This window comes from Rhineura floridana, chromosome 1 (assembly GCF_030035675.1).
Source record: "Rhineura floridana isolate rRhiFlo1 chromosome 1, rRhiFlo1.hap2, whole genome shotgun sequence".
Classification (NCBI taxonomy): Eukaryota; Metazoa; Chordata; class Lepidosauria; order Squamata; family Rhineuridae; genus Rhineura; species Rhineura floridana.
The window spans coordinates 236502819-236525178 of NC_084480.1; the positions used below are offsets into that span (position 1 = coordinate 236502819).

The following is a 22360-nucleotide window of genomic DNA, read 5'->3' on the forward strand; positions in this document are numbered from 1 at the left end:
GGACAAACAAACCTATAGTGCTACGTGTGACAGCTAGGCCCCTTCCCCAATATTCTTACACATTTCAAAATAATTTTAAATAAAACCACATTATGTAACTTTTCAAACATTTTATTAACCTACAATTACAAAACAATGTAGCGTAAATATTTTTATGCAAGAAGGTGAAAATGTTTGCAAGTGACTAAAACCGCTAGTAATTTTATATTGCTGCAGAATGCACAAACTATTCCATACTACTTTAGCATTTCATTTCATTACTATTACCCAGGGCTGGAAAATGGCCCAAAAGCCTGGTCACCTAGAAGTTTGATGCTGGTGATGAAGAAATTTAAATATTTTGCCTCCACACCATAGAACAGTTTTATTCAAGTTCTACTTAGTTTTAAGGATACATTTCCAAAAACCATGCAGGATACAGACAAAACCCATTAAAATGAAAATATCACAACAGACTGAATACTAAAAAATTGATCAAACAAGCACTTTGAACTCATCTGTTGTGTATGACTCACACTTAATACTGCTTATTTGTTTCATGGATGGTCAGGCTAGCATTTGGTGCATAAGCACTATCATGGTGGATTCTGGTGGGAGAAAATATGCAAAATAACAATAAGCAGACAAAAATGCAAATATTTTACAAGCATCTGATAATTTAAATGTGTATTAAACCCCTTCGTGTTCACGTAAGAGCTTAAGAGGTCGAGAGATATATCGTCTGCGAGGGTGAGGATACTGGAGATTGGCAGTAGCAGCATCACAAGAGTGCTCTATCAGAGGAGGAGGAGGTGGTAGGAGCTGGGCATAACTGGACCATCTTGATCCAGCCCGTGGGGAATCCAGAGGGGGAAAGAAATACCTGAAAACAATTAAGACAGGAACACCAACAAAGGGGAGGAAAAGAAGAAAGAATAGTAGTAAATACAAGGAGAACCAAAGGGGGAAAGAAACACATGCTGGGGGGAAAAGGCTTTAGTAAATCCATGCCAAAAATAAAATATAATGGCTAAACTCAAGTTCCCAATTCAAAACAAGATTATGGCAGTCTGGAAACTTTTGGTTGGAATATAATCATTATCTCCAGTGTAAAATATCCCTTATGTGCATTTTGCAAAGAAATAAATTATCTGTAAATTAAACAAGTTCCTTGCTATGAACATGTTTGCTCACTCACTTCTTACAACCATGTAACTCATCATAGGTTTTAGTAACACTTGCAGAAAAATAGGCACATATTAATTATGCAGGTATATATGCTGTATTTGCATCCACGTTAATTAACTTTAATGCAGATTTTATATAACAGCTGTAAAAACACAGTTTTTACAATGTTTAGATTTCCACAATATACAAAAAGTGATTCCTTTTCCAATGAAATACAGTCTGACTGCATATATACATATTTCTGGAGCAAATCAAATAAAACCAAATAATCTGGTAAATTAAAGGCTTAAAGAACTATTACATGTCACTCTCACTTACCCGTAATATTAAAGACACCACTTTGTAATCTTTACTGTCTTTGGAAATGTAGACAAATTTACAGAACAGAATGGCAAAGTTAGTAAAATCTGGAGACAGGACATATTTAGAACTATATTTACATGCCACTATATGAAACAAGGCATTTTTTGTCATTTCGTGATGAATATTTGTAACAGGACACTGCTTCAGTTTGTTCCAGGGCAATATCTTGATTGCACAGAAGCAGTGTGTACTTGCTGTATAATGCATGAAGTATATTGGAGGCAATGGACAATAATTCCAGTGTACCTTGCCAATACCACATGACAAACATTCATATGGATATGGTTCTCCAGCACAATATTGTGACCAAAGGACGTCTCAGTAATTATTCCATGGAATCATGCCACAGGAACATGCAAATATCAGGTAAGATCATTGTCACTAAAAGTATGACATTAATGCATGTGGGCTTCTGGTGCAAACACACGGTTTTTTACTTTGAAATATTTAATTGTGAAGCAATACCAAATTATGAATATACTGTTAAGGTGCAATGATGCTTACATTGTTTAGTTATGTTTGTATGTTACAAATCCATTAACTAAAATGTAATGGTTAAGAGTTATCTGAAAAAAATGGAGAACAAAATCAAATGTTCAAGACAATTTTAATGAAAACCAATTGATTACAAAGGCTTCTTCACACTAAGACTTTTCCCTCCTAACACGTCAAGGTGCAAGGATGGTAATCCTCTTTACTTTGGCAAACTTCTGCCACTCTCCTGATTTATTATTATTATTTTGAGAGAGAGAGACGGTAAGTGTCTCCAAAAGGAAGCTGTTCCTGTTACTTTTTCTCTCTCCACAGGTTCCAACAAGGTCATACTGTGCTGGCTAGCAAAGTACGTATACAGTGTTTTTTAAGAGAGTCTTTTGATTTGCTTTTAGTAGTAGGCAGACTGCTGGTGTCTTGGGAGGAGGTCAAACGGCGCTGGGGAGGGGGAAAAGGAGCTCGCTTTCCATTCCTGTGTGCATGCAACAAGCAGCAAAACAGCAAAGTTACTCCAGTTAGCTTGGTTTCAGCTGTGCTTTCTGTTAAAAAGGACATAATACAAATGGAGAAGGGAAAATGCATCACAATTTTAGATACATATGGTTATAAGCACAATAAGAATACTGTAGAGCAGTATTTGGTAGGTTTATTAAATTTTAATGTTTTCAATCACGTCTCAGACTATGTTAATTATTTTCTCATTAAGCATAAAATGTTGGTGACTTTGGTCTTCACAAATGTTAGTAGTGTTACTAGTAGCATAACTAATCTAAGTATCAAAATGTCGAGCCATTAAACAATAAAAGCAACATAATATTCTATCATATCAGCTTGCTTCTAAAACTCAGCATTTACATTTCTGTTTACATAGAATCAGCAGGGTATTCATTACAGTATATTTGTTTTTGCCCCACTTTCAGTTGGATGTTAAAAAAGGGTTTTCCACAAGAGCAGGTATGCATCTCATTGTTAAAGCTTTACTATTTTTTACTCCAAAGTTCTGCCCTAGAACACGTATTTCCTTTGTAAAGGTAACTTTGCAATAAGGAGAAAATGTAAACACAAGAAGCTTGTCTAGTTAAACCCTAACCATCCAGCTAAAGTACAGTCTAATGAACAGTGAGTAGATGTGCCTCAGAGCTCTTGTTGCACTACTAAATGCTTTATATTTTCTGTGGGATCAGAAAATGGACATCAGACACAAGCCAAAATAGGGTAAGCTAGTTTCCCTCAATAGCTGCTCCCTTAGCGTATGACCTGACAGCTTCTAAGCAAACTCAGTCTGTCCATTTCCTCTTCAGCTTTGCCCAACAGTCATTGATGTGCCATTACTTCACAAAAAGGGACCCTACAGGTAGAGTACCAATGGCAGAGACCACACCTTACAACAGCAGAGCTGTCATCACAGGCCAGTTGCCCACTTTCTCCTCTATTGAACAGCCATCTCCTATGTCCAGAATCCCACTGAGACAGCAACTGCCTGCGTCCCAGAACTATCAACAACAACAAAAATTTAAAGTGAATTGCAAACCAGAAATATGGGTATATTAGTTTGAAAGTGCAGTTGTATTGTCATTTATAGAGTTTTACAACCAGCTGCCTGGTCATTTAGAGTTTTACCCTTATTGTTAGGACGTGTGGTCGATCATGTGCATAGTCACTTTAATTTTATAAAATGTCACATTTCTAGCATTCATTATCCGTGGAAAAAATTGTGAAAAATATCTATAGTATATACTCTGAATTGTTCCTTCAAATGCCATGATTGTAGCTCTATCCAACTTCCTGAGGTTCATTAGCTTCCTTTCAGAAAAAAGTTCATGAGGACAGGCCCAAATTAGGATCATGTGTTGAAAGCTACTTGAACCAAGTGGCTGCCTACCGAAGGACAGGATTAGAGGAGAGTCTTAAGGCAGGTGTGGGGAATCTTTGGCTCTCCAGAAGTTGCTGAACTACAATTCTAATCGCCACAGACCATGCTTGCTGAGGCTGATGGGAGTTGTAGTAACATATGGAGGGCCAAAGGTTTCCCACACCTGTCCTCTCAGAAAGTAGCAGAAGACAGGCGTGTGAAATCATTGCAACCTTAGTTGAGAGACAGCAAGTTAATGAGTGGTCAAGATATAGTAGGATAACAAAAGGCAGATTTGATGACATGGTTTTCAAAATACTCAGAGACCTCAGCATTTGAAGAATGTGAACAGCAGGATCTGTTATGTGCATTTCAGGACAATGCAGGTAGGACTAGAACAACCGAATTTAAAAGGTATTGATATAACAGTTTTTATTAATAATTATGTTTCTGAAAGCCATAGAGATGCTTTAAATTTTTAGTGAAATTAAGAATGGATTTCTGCACAACAAAGAGTTTTTAAATTGCAGAACTTACATACAGAGCATCCTACCTGCCAGCAGATGTGCCATTTACTGAATTCTGGAGGCTTGTATTGGCTGTGCCTAAAGGAGCATTAAAAACTCCTTGCTGAGTAGAACTAGCATTGACTGGGCTTCCATTACCTTTCAAAATTCCAGTGCACTTCCAGTTGTCCATGTAATTAGCTAGGAGGAGATGAACAAAAAATTAATACCACTGGGATTTGTGCAAGTTATGTTTATGCAACTATATTCAAAATGTCACTAATGATAAACCTTGTAAGTAGCATTATAAAAAAGGTAACCCAAGCCTATCCGCAGAAAACTTGCATTAATTGTGTTACAGTATGGGAACATATTCTTGGGGGGGGGCTGCCAACCACCCCAGAAGCCCTCTAGATTTGCCACCCCTATGCAACTACTAAGCCCCCCTTTTACCTTCCAAATCCTGTTTCGGAAGCTGCTTCTCTTCTATTCTCTAGTCCCGCTTTGCACCCTCATTTTCATCTTTACCCCATTGCTATGCCTTTTATCCCCCTTCTCTGCCACCCCCTCTTGCACACTGGCAACCACCCCTTCCTATTCTGCATCCCCTTTTCACCTCCATCCCCTATTCCCATATCTTCCCATCTCCCCCACTCTTTCAAGGAACCCACAGTGATCCTAATCCCCCCCTTCCACCAACCCTCTGCTATCTCTCCCTACTTCACCTAAATCTTATTGAAACAATTCTTTGCCTCACCCCAGGCCTTCAATCCTACACTACCCCCCACACCTTCCAGCAGCCCTATCTCAGCTATCATACAGATATCATCTTACCCTCCCCCTTTCTATTCTAACCCTGGAACTTTCTTCCCATCTCCCTCCCAGATGCCCCCTAATTCACCCTTCCTTTGGAAGAATGAAATTTTAAGACTGTGGCAGGCCCTCCATCTAACCAGGGACACGTGGCTCACATAGACTTTCCCTGTGGCCCTCAGCTGGTTGCTCCCTCAGCATCTCTAACAGCTTGTTTGTGAATTACACTCTCCTCAGTCCACCAAACACCCATTTGGCAGCCCAAAAGGAGCAAAGCTATCAGCGGCAATCTACTAGGAAATGGGAAGAGGAGAGGCACACGATGGGATCACTTTCCATTGTGTGCCTCCCCACTTCCTGGGGGGGGGGGGGGTTGTGTGTGTGTGTGTGTGTGTGTGTGTGTGTGTGTGTGTGTGTGTGTGTGTGTGTGTGTGTGTGTGTGTGTGTGTGTGTGTGTGTGTGTGTGTGTGTGTGTGTGTGTGTGTGTGTGTGTGTGTGTGTGTGTGTGTGTGTGTGTGTGTGTGTGTGTGTGTGTGTGTGTGTGTGTGTGTGTGTGTGTGTGTGTGTGTGTGTGTGTGTGTGTGTGTGTGTGTGTGTGTGTGTGTGTGTGTGTGTGTGTGTGTGTGTGTGTGTGTGTGTGTGTGTGTGTGTGTGTGTAAAAGAGAGAGACAGAGCACAATCTAATCCCCCCCATTAAAAACAGCCCTCAGGGCCCAAAAGGTTACCTCCTCCAGGTCTATAACATTAAGAACTACATGGGAAATGAATGCTATGCATAATACTAGGTATCAAGAGAATCTACAGCCCAGTCCTAAGCAGGTTACTTCCTAGTTTGTATTCTTATGATTGACGCCATAGCCTTTTAATAATCCAGCATTTAATCACAAAGGAATTACCTTTCCAAAGCCTTACACATCCATCATCTCCTGAAGATGCAAGCACTGTGCCTGTAATGTTCCAACTTACACGCCACACCTGTGAATTGTGGTTATCAAACTGAGCCACTAACTGTACCTCAAATTTTGTCAGCCCTGATGATGTTGTCAGTTCCTTTCTGTTGAAAAATAAAATTCTATATTGGAGTTTAATCTGCTTAAAATGCATTCATTGTTTTAATTCCACAGAGTAAAACACTGAATGCAATTCTTTATCCTATCTGTGTGCTGCTTAAAAAACACACTAACGCACTAAATACTGAATAAACTTAAAATATTCTTAACCACGAGGAGAACTGGTTGCATAGTTGCAACAAAGAAAACTATAAACATCAGCTTTCACATTACAGGATAGTATCTACTTTAAAAACTCACCTTAGTGGTTTTAATGTGAAAATGCGTACATCTTTGGTAGCTACAGCCAATATATGGAAGGACCTTCCCAGGTTTGGAGCAAACGCAATATCATGCACAGGATCTGTGACTGTCATAAGAGTTTCTGCTTTTGCATACTTCCTGAAAAATGACAGACAGGTGATGGAGGACCCCTTAAGCAGCCTGACCCCCAAGCAATTTGGCCCCTTGAAAAATGACGAAGGAAAAATAGATTTCTTTCCCTCATTCACAACAGGCATTAAAGCAGGCTGTGTGTAGGGAAAACAGAAAAAGGTCAAGCCCACCTTGCTACAAATTCCTGAGCATCTTTTGGTGCCAAGAATGGCTAATGCATGACCGCAGATCATTAACTTGGTATTGTTTGAATAAATGCGTACAATCTCTTGATTAATATACTTTTTACTATTTGATCTTGAGAAAGCAGATCATTAGAGTGTCCTGGTTTCGTATGGGAAAAGTCTTCATAATAGAATCAAAGTGGAACTGATTGTTTTAAAATAGCATGATATGTATAATTTTATTCCATAAATGTAGTAAGTGTGTGGGCCACCTTCCCCAACCCGCTGTGTTTGATGGAGAGTGGCTGACTCAGAATTACCCCTTTCCCCTTTACTGTGTTCCCTAATCATCCATTATATTGTGTGGCTTTCAGCTCTAGTATGGTGATTTAAAATTAATCTTTCTCTATAGCAAGGAAATAATAAGCGGAATTTTCACATAGAATTTCCAGGCACTTTAAGTGAACTGAACTTGGCTTTACATCAAGGTATTATCAAAGAACAGGTTGTAATGTCTTAAGGGATGTCCTTGACCAGCTTGACTGATCAGGAGCCATGATAGAATGGGATGTATGGTACACATTGGATTCAAACAGTACAAGATCATCAGTAACTATGACAGTAGAATAGTGGTAATATCAGTCAAGGGGACAGATTGACATTAATCTAGGAAGACAGCAAAGACAATGAGATGGGAGGTATCTGTAAAATTATAAATATACATGGATTCATTGTAATCAAGTTATCTGGTTGGTTGGAATTATTGCAAGAGGAAAGAGCTGTTACGTTACATGGGGAAGAACTTAGAAGATTGGTTAATTACTGTCGCATGCTGTAATTTTAAGGTATGAAAGATCTGTGCACACCATATCTCATTGCAGTCCCTCCTAGACATTTTGGGGGGGCGGGGGCTGACCCTGCATATGCTTGTACCAAATAAAGGCCTACCTTTTTGCTTTAAGCCTGTGTCTTTTTTATTACTTAAAGGACCCCCAGTAAAGATCCCACAGGAGAAAATAAAATAATAATTTCTCCATCAATCAAGTAACAGAATATTATGAACAGCAAGAGGATGGGACTGGGCTACCCAGCAATGACAATTATTTGAATTAAATACACTTCAAAAAATTTAACATAGAAAGCCATGGAAGTTCTCTCTGAAATATCAAGGTCCAGAATGGTAAGTCTTATTGATTCAAACAGAAAAACAGACTGTACTCTTACGATTTCTAAAAATTAAAGCCATAGGGAGGGGAAAACTTTCCACACATCATATGTTCTTTACTACTACAAATATAATTCACTATTCCCAATCAGTTATATTATCTTTTTATAGGGAGTTCCAATCTTTGAACAGAATAAGCAACTTTGTTTTGGTAACATGTTCAATAACTGGAGACAAGTACACAGGGTAGAATTTTTATGATTGGTATTAGTTATTTAAAAGTTGCAGAACTATATTTATGAAGTAAAACAGATTATTATTAGAAAAGCTAAAAAAATCTAGTACACTCTGCAGGATGGGATTCTGTCATTACATTGTTTTGGGGCATCAGCAAGTTACTTCCCTGTCAGCCTCAGCTTACCCATCTGTAAAGCAAGGAGTAATGGTAAGCTACCAAAGGGCTGATAATACTTTATTTGCAGCAAATGTCTTTGCTGTATGTATACCAGTTTTTGTAACATCAACACTGAAAAGCAGAGTTAAGAACAGGATGAGATTATTATGATTATTCTATTTTGGCAAGCAAATGCGTCCTATAGGTGATCAGTTGACATCTTATATGTATAATGGATGTAAATGAAACTATTTTCTAACATACATCGGTCATGTAAATGGACAAAAAAGGAAGTGAGTGAGGGGATGCAGATTAAGAAGGAGGTGGTAAGGTGGAAAGCTCTTTTATACTATGGATAAATTTGAAATTTAAAATAGTTAACAATTTTAAGTGCAGCTATGACAATGTGATGGACATACATCAGGTTACAAATCTTATAAACATATAAATGCAGTGGAGAGCTGTGCTACAAAAGTACTTCATTCTTGCACACATGCACCTCCTCTCACACTTCATTAATGTCCCCATTGAATACAGTGGTGTACACAGCTTTGAGGGTGTAAAGAAATCCTGTTTGTTTAAATTGTGTTTTAATGGGTATTGTGTAATGCATTAGTAATTCTTAACTGAACTATAATGTACATTGTAATGTATTTGACATCTGTCTGGGCAGATGAGTTGGTTTAACTGTCATGGAGAACCTTAACAGACAACTGAGGAGGGGCTGGAGACAGAACTCTCAGTATGCAAAAGAAGGATAGAAGGTATGTGTATTTGAATGGTGGTTGCAGGTTTAGAATTCTTAGACAGTGTGGCTGGCTGGGACTAGAGTAGGGGGACACCACAACAAGTAAATGGATGGGTGCTAGTCAGTCAGTACATATTGGTTGGTGCTTCGAGTTCATGGTGGATAGCCAGATGAAGAAAGCAAAGGAAGAGGATCAAGGAAGAAAGAAGGCCTGAGAGGAAGGCAGAGTGACTTGGTGGACAATGACTTGCTGGGGTAGCCAAATCATTTGGCTTAATGACAGTAACAAGCTTGTAAAGTGTGTATCCATTTAAAGAGACAGTACTATATTAAAGTAACCACATTAGCTTGTCCACTACAGAATCTGGTAACAAGCAAACTTTGTTTTTGTTAAATATAGTAACTATATCTGACTGGCTTTCTACCATGCCTATATTTCAGAGTTCCCAGAGTTACTGGCAAGTTAAGGGTTCAGAGGATATAAGTGATATTAAATAGCGGCACAGTAAAGGTTTAGGAAAACCATTGGAGTGGAAGTTGGGATTTATTAATTGATTACGTAAGGAAATATCCCCTTGTCACAGAGGTGAACACAATGAAGATATTAAAGCCCTGTACAACCTCAAAGATGGTACATAAAAGTACTTGCACCCTAATTGAGATTTGTTGCCTTTTAATTTGAACTGACTCCTGCACCATGTAATATTAGAAACCCCTTTGGACACCACCTCTCCCTTCGGTTTCCAAGAATTACAGTGCTTTGCAAAAGTAGTCAGACCCCTGACCAATGCTCTCATATTACTGAATTACAAATGGTACGTTGTAATTTCATTCTGTATGATAGTTTATTTTGAAACACTGAAACTCGAAATCAATCATTGTAATGGGACATTGGGTTTATATTGGGAAATGTTTCAGTTTTTTATGTTTCGTACAAACATAAAAAACTGAAACATGTTGCTTGCATAAGTATTCAACCCCCACACATTAATATTTGGTAGAGCCATCTTTTGCTGCAACAACAGCTTTAAGTCTTTTGGAGTAGATATGTACCAGCTTTGCATACAGTGTCGGAGGGATTTTGGCCCATTCTTCTTGGCAGACTCGCTCCAAGTCGTTCAGGTTGGTTGGATATTGCTTGTGAACCACAATTTTCAAAGAGTGCGACAGACTCTCAGTGGGATTGAGATCAGTACTTTGACTGGGCTACTGTAGGACATTTTTGTTCTTGAGCCACTCCAAGGTTGCTTTGGCCTTGTGCTTGGGATCGCTGTCCTGCTGAAAAGTGAATTTCCTCCCAAGCTTCAGTTTTTGAGTGGACTGAAGCAGGTTCTCTTGCAGTATTTCCCTGTGTTTTGCTCTATCCATTCTTCCTTCCATTTTAACAAGATGCCCAGTCCCTGCTGATGAGAAGCATCCCCACAGCATGATGCTGCCACCACCATACTTCACTGTAGGGATGGTGTGTCTTGAGGCATGGGCAGTGTTAGGTTTGTGCCACACATAGTGCTTTGAGTTTTGGCCAAAAAGCTCTGTCTTGGTCTCATCTCGCCACAGAACCTTTTCCCACATCACAGCTGGGCAATCTCATGCTTTCTGGCAAACTCCAGACATGCTTTCAGATAGTACTTTTGGGGTAATGGCTTTTTTCTTGCCACCCTCCCATACAGGCCAGTGTTACGCAGAGCTCTTGATATGGCTAACTGGTGCACCATTACTCCACTCTCAGCCACTTAACTCTGTAGCTCTTTCAAAGTGAGTGTTGGCCTCTCTGTGGCTTCTCTCACAAGTCTCCTTTTTGTTCGAGTGCTAAGGTTTGAGAGACGGCCTTTCTTGGTAGTGCCTGGGTGGTGTGATGCAGCTTGCACTTTCTGGTTATTGATCCAAGTGTGCTCACTGGAATATCCAAACACTTGGATATCATTTTGTACCCTTTACCTAATCTAGGCATTTGTATTATCTTACCTCTCACTTCTGTAGAATGCATTTTCTTTCATATCCACAGCCTAATCAATGATCCTTCAACAGTGAGGTTTTTATCCTGACAATGTGACAGCAACTTTAATGGTTCACAGGTAGAGGCCAATAGTAAGGTAACTGTGTCTTCCATAGGGCAATTTCTTTCATCTGTGTAAAGTGGGAGCTTCCACAGCCCAGGGGTTGAATACTTATGTAAGCAACATATTTCAGTTTTTTATGTTTCTTACAAACATTCCCCAACATAAAACCAATGCCACCTTACAATAATTCATTTTGAGTTTCAGTGTTTCAAAATAAAATATCAGAACGAAATTACAATGTACCATTTGTAATTCAGTAATGACAGCATTGGTCAGGGGTCTGACTACTTTTGCAAGGCACTGTGTATGTCATGGAATGGGGGAAGCCACACCATTGTTAAAGAAATAGAAGATCAGACCTGCCTTAGGCAGATAGAACCAGTCCCACTTTAAAAAAAAAAATTAGCTATAAAGCAGAAGTGGGGAAGATCCCCTTGCAGCCAACCTTCTGGGAGCTGTTTGCCTGCAGTGGGCAGAGCCAAAACAGAACTGGGTGTGGTCACAACTGAGATACAAACACCAAGAAAACACAAACACACCACACGCAGAGACTTTCACTCTTAAGTTCCCCCTACTGCCCCCGAATCAGGCGTAAAATAGCATTTTAGTTTATCAGGCCAGTGGCCCATCCAGTCCAGCACCCTCTTCTCACAACGGCCAGCCAGATGCCCATGGTAAGCCTACAAGCAGAACCTAGCCCGGACTTCCCAGGAGGATCCCTACGCCTGTGCAGCCTCTGAGACGAGTTCCGTCTTGGATGAAACTTATCCAGTTTAAATTCAGTCAGAAGGCTCTTTTCTGACTGGGAATAATTTCTTCCGGTTAAAGAAGAAACGTGAGATTTCCCACATAGCTTTGTTTTGATTGTTGGAGTCTGGAATTCGTCAGAATTGTCTGTCTTCCAGCAGCTCAGACAGAGCGAGGATTTTTATGCTAGCTCAGCTGGATAAGTGACCCGTTGTTTTTTTTTATATATACGGATTAACAGGCAAACATCCTCCTGTCTACATTCATCATTTTCTTATCTATACAGCTAAAGAGATTTGTCAAAGTAACAGCAATTGAGATAACCTAGGTGAGGTAAGACTTTCCTTTTTTTATTCACGGAACTAAGGGGGAAGAAAATATAAATAGCTTATCTTTTTTTTTATTGCAAAAAGCTGACATGGAAAATAGCATTTTAAAGATTACAACGGACGAGAGATTTCTGATTGGAAGAGATAAGAAATCTTTTTGATTTATGGCTGGGACTATTTTTCCTGATCTACTTTTTTTTTTGACGAATCTGCTCATTCTCTCTGCTACTAGCTATTTCGACGCTGTGAACTAAAGCCGTTCTTACACTTCCGGGCAGATAAGAGATAAGGGCTGTCTAGCGTGTGACGTTAAGTTTGTTGGAAAGATTAACTCCTTTGTAACTGGTTAAAGAAATAAGCTGCTCTTTGTTTGGGACATTGAAAATTGAAGGAGTTTTGTTCCTTGGGCTTTAAGAATGACAATTAAGAAGATCATGGATGTACAAGAAGGGACTTCATCTCTAGATATGTTTCAGAAAATAATGAATGGGATTAACTCAATAAAACAAGAACTGAGAAATAATAGACAAGCGTAGAGAATTGAATTTCACGAAATGAGACAGGAGCTGAAAGAAACTCAGGATTCTATGAGAAAGGAGAATAAAGATAGATCTGGAAAACAAAAAAAGGATGAAAGAGAAATTAAAGGCAAGGTTCAAACTATGGAGATTGGCTTAATTATGGACATGAAAAAAGATTTGGATTTCCTGGCTGTGATGGATCCTGGAGACAAATATTACAGTTTGGAATTCAGCGCTGTCTCTGAAGGAATTGAAGAGATTGGAGATAAAGATATTATCGGTTCAAAAAAATTCTTGGACTGGAAGGATTTGATGGAACTTGAAATGGAGAAAGTTAACAGAATTAATCCCTGTTTTGTGTCAATGGAAAAACCTTCAAGAGATGTACTAGTGTATCATGTGGAAAAGAGGAACAGAGATGCGGCTTTGCAACAATACTTCAGTGATACGTTTGGATTTGATGGCAAGAAAATATCTGTGATGGAGGAAATTCCTATCAGACTTTTATTATATGACTATGACAGCAAGATTTTTGGGTGCGTAAAGATGGAAGATGGACCCAATATGGATAATGACAGAAGAGCGATTTAAAATTACTGGATTTAGTAGATTTGATGAGTTGGATTAATTGGCATGTTTATTTAGAAAAAAAATTGATTGACATATATCTCAAGGATTGGAAACTTCTCTTTGACTTTTTGTGGAAGATTAAAATGATATGATGTTAATGAGATTTGAAACCAACTAAGATAACCGTTGGAGGAAGGTGATTTTATAATCTATTAAGAGATAGGTTTGTTATATATTATAGATTTATAGCTGAACTATGACAAATCGGAAGTCAATATTTATATTTATAATATATATTTCTTTTTGTATTGTACTAGTTATTGATTTGTGTTGTTTTCTTTTTGTATTGTTTTGGTTTTGAAAATTGGAATAAAAATTAATTGAAAAAAAAAAACAAGCAGAACCTAGCCCAATTACTGAAGACGTGATTTTTAAAGAGACTGGAGCTGGAAAGGTAAGGGTTAAACCTTCCCTCTCCTGCTGTGATCCCCCCTCCCCAATGCAATCTCGGCATGGCATCTAGACTTGAAAGCCTCCCATTGGTCTATAACTAGGATGGGGAAGTACTTTCAGCCTGAGGGCCAGGTTCAAAGCTAGCCAACCTTCCAGGGACCACAGACCAGTGGTGGGAGGGGCTATAGAGGCAGTGGTGGGGCAAAAGTAGATGGTACTATTTAACTGTGTTTTAGATATTTTTCATACATTTTGGAGGGAATTGCACATGAAACTTTAAGTCTAACCCTAGGAAAGCCATGGAAATGGCTGAAAGTGGCAGGGCAGCTTGAAATGATGTAAAAAGGTGTGGTGAGATTAGCAGGTGGGTGGAATTTAATAGAAATGGCCTGGCGGGTTGCTACTACTCTATAGTATAGACATAAATCCAATGCCAATTTAAGGTGTCACTGTTAACTACTTTAATATGCTTAACTCTCAGCAGAACAAATGATGTTCCTAACAATATTATGAAGTACTTGAAACCATTACAGAAGTTGCTTTGTTTTTTCCTCGTACCTGGTGTTTTCATTGTATTCATAGATTTGCACTTTTGCCAATACATTTGGACTGCTGTCATCACTTCCTACAGCTATCATAGGTGCATGAGCGCGAGAGCTGCAATTACAAAATGAAACATTCTTATAAGGGACTTCTAATCATTAGAACCAATTCCTCAACTATTTACTCTTAACAAACATGCATAGTCAACCCCTGATGGAACATAGGAGAATGCCTTGTACTAGGTCAGATTCTTTGTCAAACAAGGGCTATTTGCATCACCTGCTGCCTGATTCTTCTAACTCAGGGGTTGTCAACCCTCCAGTTGTTCTTGGGCACTAACTCCCACGAGCCCTGGCCAGCATGGTCAATGGTCAGAGACAACAGGAATTGTAGTCCAGCAATATCTGGATGGTACCATGTTGGCTACCCCTAGATTCTAAATATTCAACAGTCTCCTACGGGGAGGAAGGGCGGGATATAAGTCTAATAAATAAGTCTGTTTCCTTCTAGACCCAATGTCTATTTAACAGTTAAGAATTTAATGAAATTTTGCACAAGAAGGAAACAATCCAATTACCCTTAGGGTTTCCCTCCCCTTTATTTACATATTAGCCTTGACAAGGGAATTAATAGCTTACCTTGAAGGATTCCAAGAAATACAACTGCAACTAAGTTTACATGAGATTTCATGCTGAAGCGACCACTGACTGAGATTCATAACATCTGGAGCTTCATATATTCTAACAACACCATCTGCTGAACATGTTGCTAACATAAGACCCATATGCTTGGGAGCAAACTTTACATCGGTAACCGATGTCCTGCTGTCCACCAGAGTAGTCCGCTTCACCTAAAGATAATCAATGCAGTAGTAATTAAAAGAGAAAACAGATTTTTAGAAGCATCACCATTTAAACTTCAGAATAAAAATTTAGATTTTTATCAGTGAACTATTGTGCTACCATATTTGCCAAATGTTATGGTCAAGTCATTATTCATGGAAAAAAGACACAGCTATTCGTATTTGAAATCTTACAAGCAACAAAGTTAAGGAAAGGAAGCAACCTTGCTTGATATATCAGAATGGTCAACTGAAATATACTCATGATGCTGATTTGGTTTCCTTGCAAAGCAACCAAAAATGACTTACAACAATAAGATTAAAATCAAATATATTCCAGCCAAAAGCCTACAAACAGAAAATATGCCCTCATATGCTGTGAAGGACAGATCATGATTAATACTAAAGAAAACATCTAAATAAATATTTTTAATTCTGATTAGTGTTTATTAAACCAATATTTGAATTTGACAGGGAGGAATGATTTTCCACTGTCAGACTGGCCACTACTGCCAAAGAGCTGCCTTCCCCAGTAGGCACTAGGCTGTCCCTGTGCTGGGGTCCAGGAATGGAGGGTCTCCAGCCTTGGAGGGGGGCTTTTCAGGGGGCAGCAGGCGCTGCTACTATATGGAGAAAACTAAAACATTTCTCTTCAGAATGCTGTGTGTGGTATTTGTATCATGGGCCTTGTTCTTCCATGCTCTCCACTCCCACAATCGTGTGGATTAACATGACGACCCAGAGCTACAGCTTGGATCTGAACTTTTCTTCCAAGAATGGCACAGAATTCTTTTCGCAGGGCTTTCCCACTTCCCCTTTGCAACCCCTGACACCTCCCAAAAATCTGCTCCTGAAGGTTGGAGGACCCTGGGAATGGTGTGGAATATGGGATGGGGGCTGCAGATGGGCAGGAGTTGGGCAAAATCTCACACACCCCTTGTGCGAATGGAAGAGCAATGTAGGACCCAAGCTTATGAGCCTACAATAGTCATGTATAGTAAACAAAGCAAATTAGAAATATAAAAAGTATGTACTTTTTTTTTAAAGAAAAACTCTGAGTAACTCTTGCCAGTGAAGTTTAGTAACGTAAATGCTCAAGCCGTCAATAATGTCAGAAATTCTATGTGTGAAATGAGTGCATCAAACCAATCATTCTTCAAACCTTACCCAGTGACTCTGCCCTCGAAGTTTATCATTTGACTCTCCTACTATTTCTTCCCACACAGCAGCTGTTCTGTCAAAAGAGCAGGAAGCCAAGACTTGTCCAAACTCTGGATGTGCCCATGTAACACGCCAGACGGACCCACTGTGCGTCTGAAAAATGAAAAAAAATGAATTTGTAAGCTTAAAAACAGAGAAGGCATTTTGGTTTATATACCTTCTCTGTCTTGAAGGAAAAAATAATCACAGCAACATAAATTAAGCATTAAACCCTAAAGTCCCTTTGCAGTATTCCCTTTGACTGATATATTTCCAAAGCTGTTGTAACAACTGGGCTTGTACGCACATCCTCCCATGTGATCAGGAAGAAGACTTTAACAGCGTCTGCTTTCTCTTAAAATCAGCTTGTTGTGCTATCCAGACCAGGAATCATTATTTATCATAAACTCTTGTTAGTTTAAACAAACCAGCAGCCATCTTGTGTTTTGAGTCTAAGTGCCAGAGAGGCACTGGGAGCCAACATTTTACCCTCTGTGGTGGGACAGAAGTATTGCCCCAAAGTTTTCCAATTGTTCTAGCCAGACCACACATCCCACCAAATACTAATTGCCTTGCTCTGTTCCTTCCACTTAGCAGGTGTGGACTCAGAGCCCCAACCACCATGAAACTGTACAGGCAAGGAAACACCAGTTGTAAAAAATAGAGCAGGGGTCATTGGATCTGTCACTTCAACAAGACTAGTTCAATAAAGTGAACAGAAGACAGACTGAAAAAGAAGAGAAAATTGAGATGATGACCAGAAAGGAAGAGCAGGAGGTATATTTCAAAGGTTCTGAGATAAAGGGCGGCAGGAGATAGGTTAGCAACTGAGAAAGAAAGAAGTATGGGAGCCAAGAAAGGGTTTCTTGAACGCATGTGTGGTACATTTGGAAGAAACGGGAATAGTACTGCATTTTGGCTTGGCTCAAAAATCAGTTGTTATTTGTGGTCACCACTGATCTCTCCTGTCCCTCAACTCATGTAAAGAAGGCTCATGAGGTATCTCTCCCAATATGCGGGGTTTTGAAGCAGGCAGAAACACCATGGAATTTGTGCTGCTTTCGCCCGATTCACAGTTTTGTGTGACATCAGATGCATCCATCTCAGCATCCTTCTGTGTATGCCAGAGGGCTTGGGAGGCAGGAAAGAAAGACCTTACCTCACACTGAACTTTGAGGCAAGTAAAAACATTTACCTTGTCCAAAGCCCGGAAGAACATGAGACCTCCACCAAGTTCTCTTTAATTAGCAGAGGGGCATGTGTGTGTAATTCATGCTACTATCAGGTATCCTGGCAAGGGACAGATGTTCCTTGAACATCTGTATAGATTCATGTAAGAAGCATCTAAAAATTCCATCCCATCAGTTTGGTGCAGTGAAACGTGTATGGAGGTTGCCTTAGCATTTAAAAGTAAACAAATTCACACTGAATTGTAGCTGCAGAGTATTCCTCAATTACATGTTTAGATGGCAATTCTAAGAACACTTACAAGGGAGTAAGCCCCCCTAAAAAAAACCCCTCACTTCTGAGTAACATGCATAGGACTGCACTGATAAATATTTCCTTTCATTGTGACTTCTCACATCAAAACTGTTCCACACAACAATTGACTATTCCAGGTTCAAACCCTTACCTTCCAGCTGGCGGTACAGTGCCATTCTCCATTTTCACTTTTGTCCCAAACCTGTTAAGAAAATCAAACAATAGCCAAATATTTTATTCAGATATTAGAAGAATTTCTAGGATCCATGTCCCAAGAACAAATACATAGAAAGTCCCTGCAAGATGCAAACCCACAAACATTCTTCCACAGCGTTAACTCATATGTGAGCCAAATAGGAACAATGCATACATTTCTCTCCCAATAGGAGAGCAATTGTGTGTGCTATTCTGATCCGGAATTGCCTTTGTTAGCTAGAACTGCAATACTTTGGGTAGCTCTGGATCATACTTCATACACAACTACTTTCTTATACAGTTATCACTTCAGTGTATGAAAAGGTGTATATGCCGTTTAATACATTAAGTGCACATATGTACTTGCTGAATATATATTGGGAAGCTGCAGCCAATCACAGCATCCTGCCACATGCAGACGAAGGCATGTGCAGTGCAACACAGAACACTATACATATACATTTCTATACAGGTGCAATGTTCATGTAGGAACTTTGCCATACGCAAAATGGATCTTATCAGTAATGGTTAGTCTCTCCAATGCATTGCCCTGTTAGAAAAAAGATGAATTCATTACTTATATGCATACATCAGTTTTGTCACTAAGGTTCTGCATTCTTAACTGGGAATACCCATTTAACACAGCAGGACTTACTTCCAAGTAAACACATCTATTATTAACCTGTAAGTAATTCTTCCAAAGCAAACTAGCAAGCCATTTGCATGCCAGTCAGTTATTAATCATTAAAAGATATATATTTAAAATAGATATTTAAGATATACAGTACACATACACCCTTAGTGAACATTATCAAAGATGTATACTCTGGATGTATCAGTCATAGCTCATTGTCTTCTCTAAATAAAACTCAATTAGTTGTATATACACCTCTGTTCTGTGTCCTTTCCCAGCTTCAAAACTATGCATACTTATTTAAAAGCCTTACTGAGCTCAGTACAACTTATTTCTGAGTACATATAGAGAACCAGTCTATATCTCATCGGTCTGCATACTATATCTCAATTTGTACACATTTACAGTGCAATCTAACGGTGTCTATTCAGAAGTAATCCCATCTTAATTCAATGAGGTTTATTCCCAGATAAGCATGGTTAGGATTGCAGCCTTACTTATAACCCTAGCCCTACTTATCTGGGAGTAAACACTACTGAATTCAATGGAAATTGTTTCTTAGCAGGCATGGTCAAGATTGCAGCCTTAATCATTGCTAATTCCAAATCATTAATTCACACAAAAGAAGATAAATCCAATCAACAAAGTGTGTACACGTACTGTATTACAAACAACACATATTTTGTAGTTCAAAATTCTGGAAGTAATCTTAATTTTAATTCCCACAATTACAAACAATATATTACATACATATGTTACAAGGCCACACTTATCCTCTGAGGAACCTTTGGGAATTAATTTTGTTAGACTAATTGCATGCATACTGAAAAAGCAAACATCTCCACAAGAATATTTGAACATACACATCACTCAACATCAGTTCTTGCTTTGTTCATTAGAAAGATGCAACACCTCCTTCTGCAGCGAGTTCCCCAGCATTGCCTTTCAGTTACGCATTTTCTTTGAGAACCTTCCACCTGTTTGGTAAATATAATAGTACTTATCGGCCCAAAGAAAGATGCTGATTAAGGACAGAGTTGTATGTACTCTTACTATATGGAAGTAAGTCCTATTGAAATGCATGGACCTTTCTTCTGAGTACACACAAGAGGACAAGAATGTGCTGCTAGGTAAGTACCTCATTTATCCATTTCCTTCACACCACACATGTTCAGCTATTTTTATATCACCTAAATGAGTCTAAATATGATAAAGCTGGGCTGCTAGTGAGGTTTTCTTTCTTTAAAAAAAAACTGTGTTACAAAAAGCATGAATTTTTTTCTTTCTAACACAGATTGTCATTTCTTCCATTGTGAAAATGCTAATATAAAACGTGTTTCCTAACATGGCCAGTGAGGGCCATGTTTTACCCCGCAGAGGCTTAAACACCCACCCATGGCAGTAACAACCCTTACAAGCTAGATTCAGGCTATGGGTGAAGGAGCCAAACGATTAGAAATGGAGATACAGCAACTGGCCACAGAAAGAGACGGTGCGTGCCCCTCGTAAATTGGCGCCACGCAAGCCTAGTTAGATTCACAAGCGGAGACGGAAAAGCGCAGGGGCAGCCAGAGGTTCGCGGCCTCTGCCTACTCTTCACCCCATCCCCGCACCTTGACACTCTGGTCGCTAGAGCAGGTCGCCATGCGCCGCCCATGGAAGTCAAATGAAACATCGTGGATGAGGTCGCGGTGATCGGCCGCAATGCTTCGAGCCACGAACATCTTGATAGCCTCGCTCGGTTAGCCAAGCTTGTTTCCTTGCTGCCTTAACAGCAACAGCAGGAGGAACAGTGACGTCCCTTCACAAGAAGCACATCGATCCCACCAACAAACTCCTGTTTCGCTCGCCTCCAAAAGGCGCGCCCGACTCAGTTTAATTGCGTGAACCGCTGGGCCTTAGTGGGGAGGAGACGGCCAATTGAGTGTCTTCTTGACGCTTGCGCTTTTGCTCTTTTCCCTCAGGCAGAAATAGAGACAGCCCTGATGGCTGATGGGAGGAACCTATTAGCTACCCCATTGTTCCACTCGAGCGAAAAAGTAACGCGGAGTGCTTGGTCGTTTACTGATTATAAGCCAATAGACATAAGTTTGACGAAGTTGGCCACGATCCTAACCAAATTCGTCTTAAAGAGACTCATTTCAAAGAGGTGGCCTTAGAGCTTTCGTGGGTTAGAACCCACTTAAATCAGTTCCATCTCGTGAGGTGAACTCTAGTTCACAGGTTATACCACAACAAATCTGGCAGGGTTATATGGACTAAGTCATAGGGTAGACCCACTGAAATCAATGGACTTGACTAATTTCTTTGTCTATTCATACATAAGGAAAAGGAGATTTACTTGGAAGAGAGCAGACTATACAGCTAATTCTTGCTCTCAGTTCAAGTAGGCATGTGCTTAAATTATCCTATTGGAATCACTGAGACTTAGCATTGCTTAAATTTGGCTGGATTGTTCTCAATACAGATAAAGTCCTGGGCAGAACAATCCAAATGGGTGATGGGAAGGTGGATCTGTGGCTGCATCCCAGGGTGTACTGGCCACAATGGAAGGTGGGGGAGCGTTATAGGGAGGGGAAACAGTTCAGAGAGGGTTCGTAGGACAGCTGTACAGCACTTGCTTTATGTGCAGAAGGCCCAGGTTCAGTCCCCAGCATCTCCAAGCAGGGCTGGGAAAGATTCCTGCCTAAAACTGAATCGGGGTGGAGGGGTGGGGGAATGCCCACACCATTTTGTTGTCCTGTCTCTTTTTCTGCTCTTAGATGTGGCAGCCATTTTGTGTTATGCCAAGCCCCCACAACAACCATTTTGTGTTATACAACACATCCATTTTGTAACTGGCACTCACAGTACTTTCTCAAAACTCCAAATGTAATCACTGGTCCCAAAAGGTTGGCAACCCTCACATTGATAGCATCTAATAGGGTTGCCAGGCTAAGGGCCTGAGACTGATCCTGTATCTTTAGGAGAAGAGAAAGTCAGACAAGTGCAGGTGTTCTTGCAACCCTGTAATGGGAAAAACCACAAGGTGGAATTCTCCCTTCCCCCTGCACAACTTTTAAAGATACAGAAGACCTCTTGGTTGCCAGGCCCAGCCTCCAAGAGGTCTTCTATATCTTTAAAAGTTGTGCAGGGGGAATGGAGAATTCCACTTTGTGGTTTTTCCCATTACAGTGCTACAAGAACACCTGCACTTGGCTGACTTTCTCTTCTAAAGATACAGGATCAGTCTTAGGCCCTGAACCTGGCAACCCTAGCATCTAATCGTGTGGTTTCTGTGTATTTTTATTTTTTCATTATTTACCTGAGACAAGAAGTTTGCACCAAGCTTTTTACCACAAAGCCAAACATTTACACTATTAATAAATAGATCAGTTTCGCCCTCGAATCACTTATCCTATGTCATACTAACTTTTAAGAAATAGTATTCCACAATACTATTCAATAATAAAATAATACTACTTACTCTGATTCTGAGGTAAGAATGTTTGTGCCTCTAGGCCAGCCTTTCCCAACCCGTGTACCTCCAGATGTTGTTGGACTACAACTCCCATCAGCCTCAGCCAGTATTGCCAATGGTCAGGAAAGATGGGAATTGTGGTCCAACAACATCTGGAGGCACACTGGTTGGGAAAGGCTGCTCTAGGCCCTCTCACCTATCTAAGGCCATTCACTA

The 22360-nt window shown here is 39.8% G+C and overlaps 1 protein-coding gene across 4 annotated transcripts; it reads right to left on the bottom strand.

Annotated features, from left to right (window-relative positions):
* Window positions 1-90: 90 nt before the first annotated feature.
* On the bottom strand, window positions 91-20731 carry SEH1L (SEH1 like nucleoporin). 4 transcript variants are annotated; one of them, XM_061594869.1, is made up of 10 exons: window positions 20298-20731; window positions 18007-18057; window positions 16341-16487; window positions 14971-15182; window positions 14348-14446; window positions 6504-6644; window positions 6090-6247; window positions 4540-4581; window positions 3404-3515; window positions 2462-2561 (listed from the first exon to the last, which is right to left on the bottom strand). In XM_061594869.1, exons 1-10 carry the CDS (start codon window positions 20406-20408, stop codon window positions 2549-2551), a joined length of 1086 nt encoding a protein of 361 aa, XP_061450853.1. In that variant the 5' UTR covers window positions 20409-20731; the 3' UTR covers window positions 2462-2548. The 4 variants fall into 4 exon arrangements, with proteins under 4 accessions (XP_061450825.1, XP_061450835.1, XP_061450853.1 ...); XM_061594841.1 differs by lacking the exons at window positions 2462-2561; window positions 3404-3515 and adding an exon at window positions 91-862 and having other exon boundaries at window positions 4428-4581; XM_061594851.1 differs by lacking the exon at window positions 3404-3515 and having other exon boundaries at window positions 2121-2561; window positions 20298-20729.
* Window positions 20732-22360: the final 1629 nt, after the last annotated feature.

Bases quoted from the DNA above. Each gene is read 5' to 3' on its own strand.
- SEH1L (XM_061594841.1), bottom strand. From the start codon at position 20,408: ATGTTCGTGGCTCGAAGCATTGCGGCCGATCACCGCGACCTCATCCAC. The intron at 16,488-18,006 runs GTAAGGGTTTGA...TTCATTTTTCAG, and splicing joins ACTGTACCGCCAGCTGGAAG to ACGCACAGTGGGTCCGTCTG. The intron at 863-4,427 runs GTAGGATGCTCT...AATTGTTTTCAG, and splicing joins AATGGCACATCTGCTGGCAG to GTATTTCTTTCCCCCTCTGG.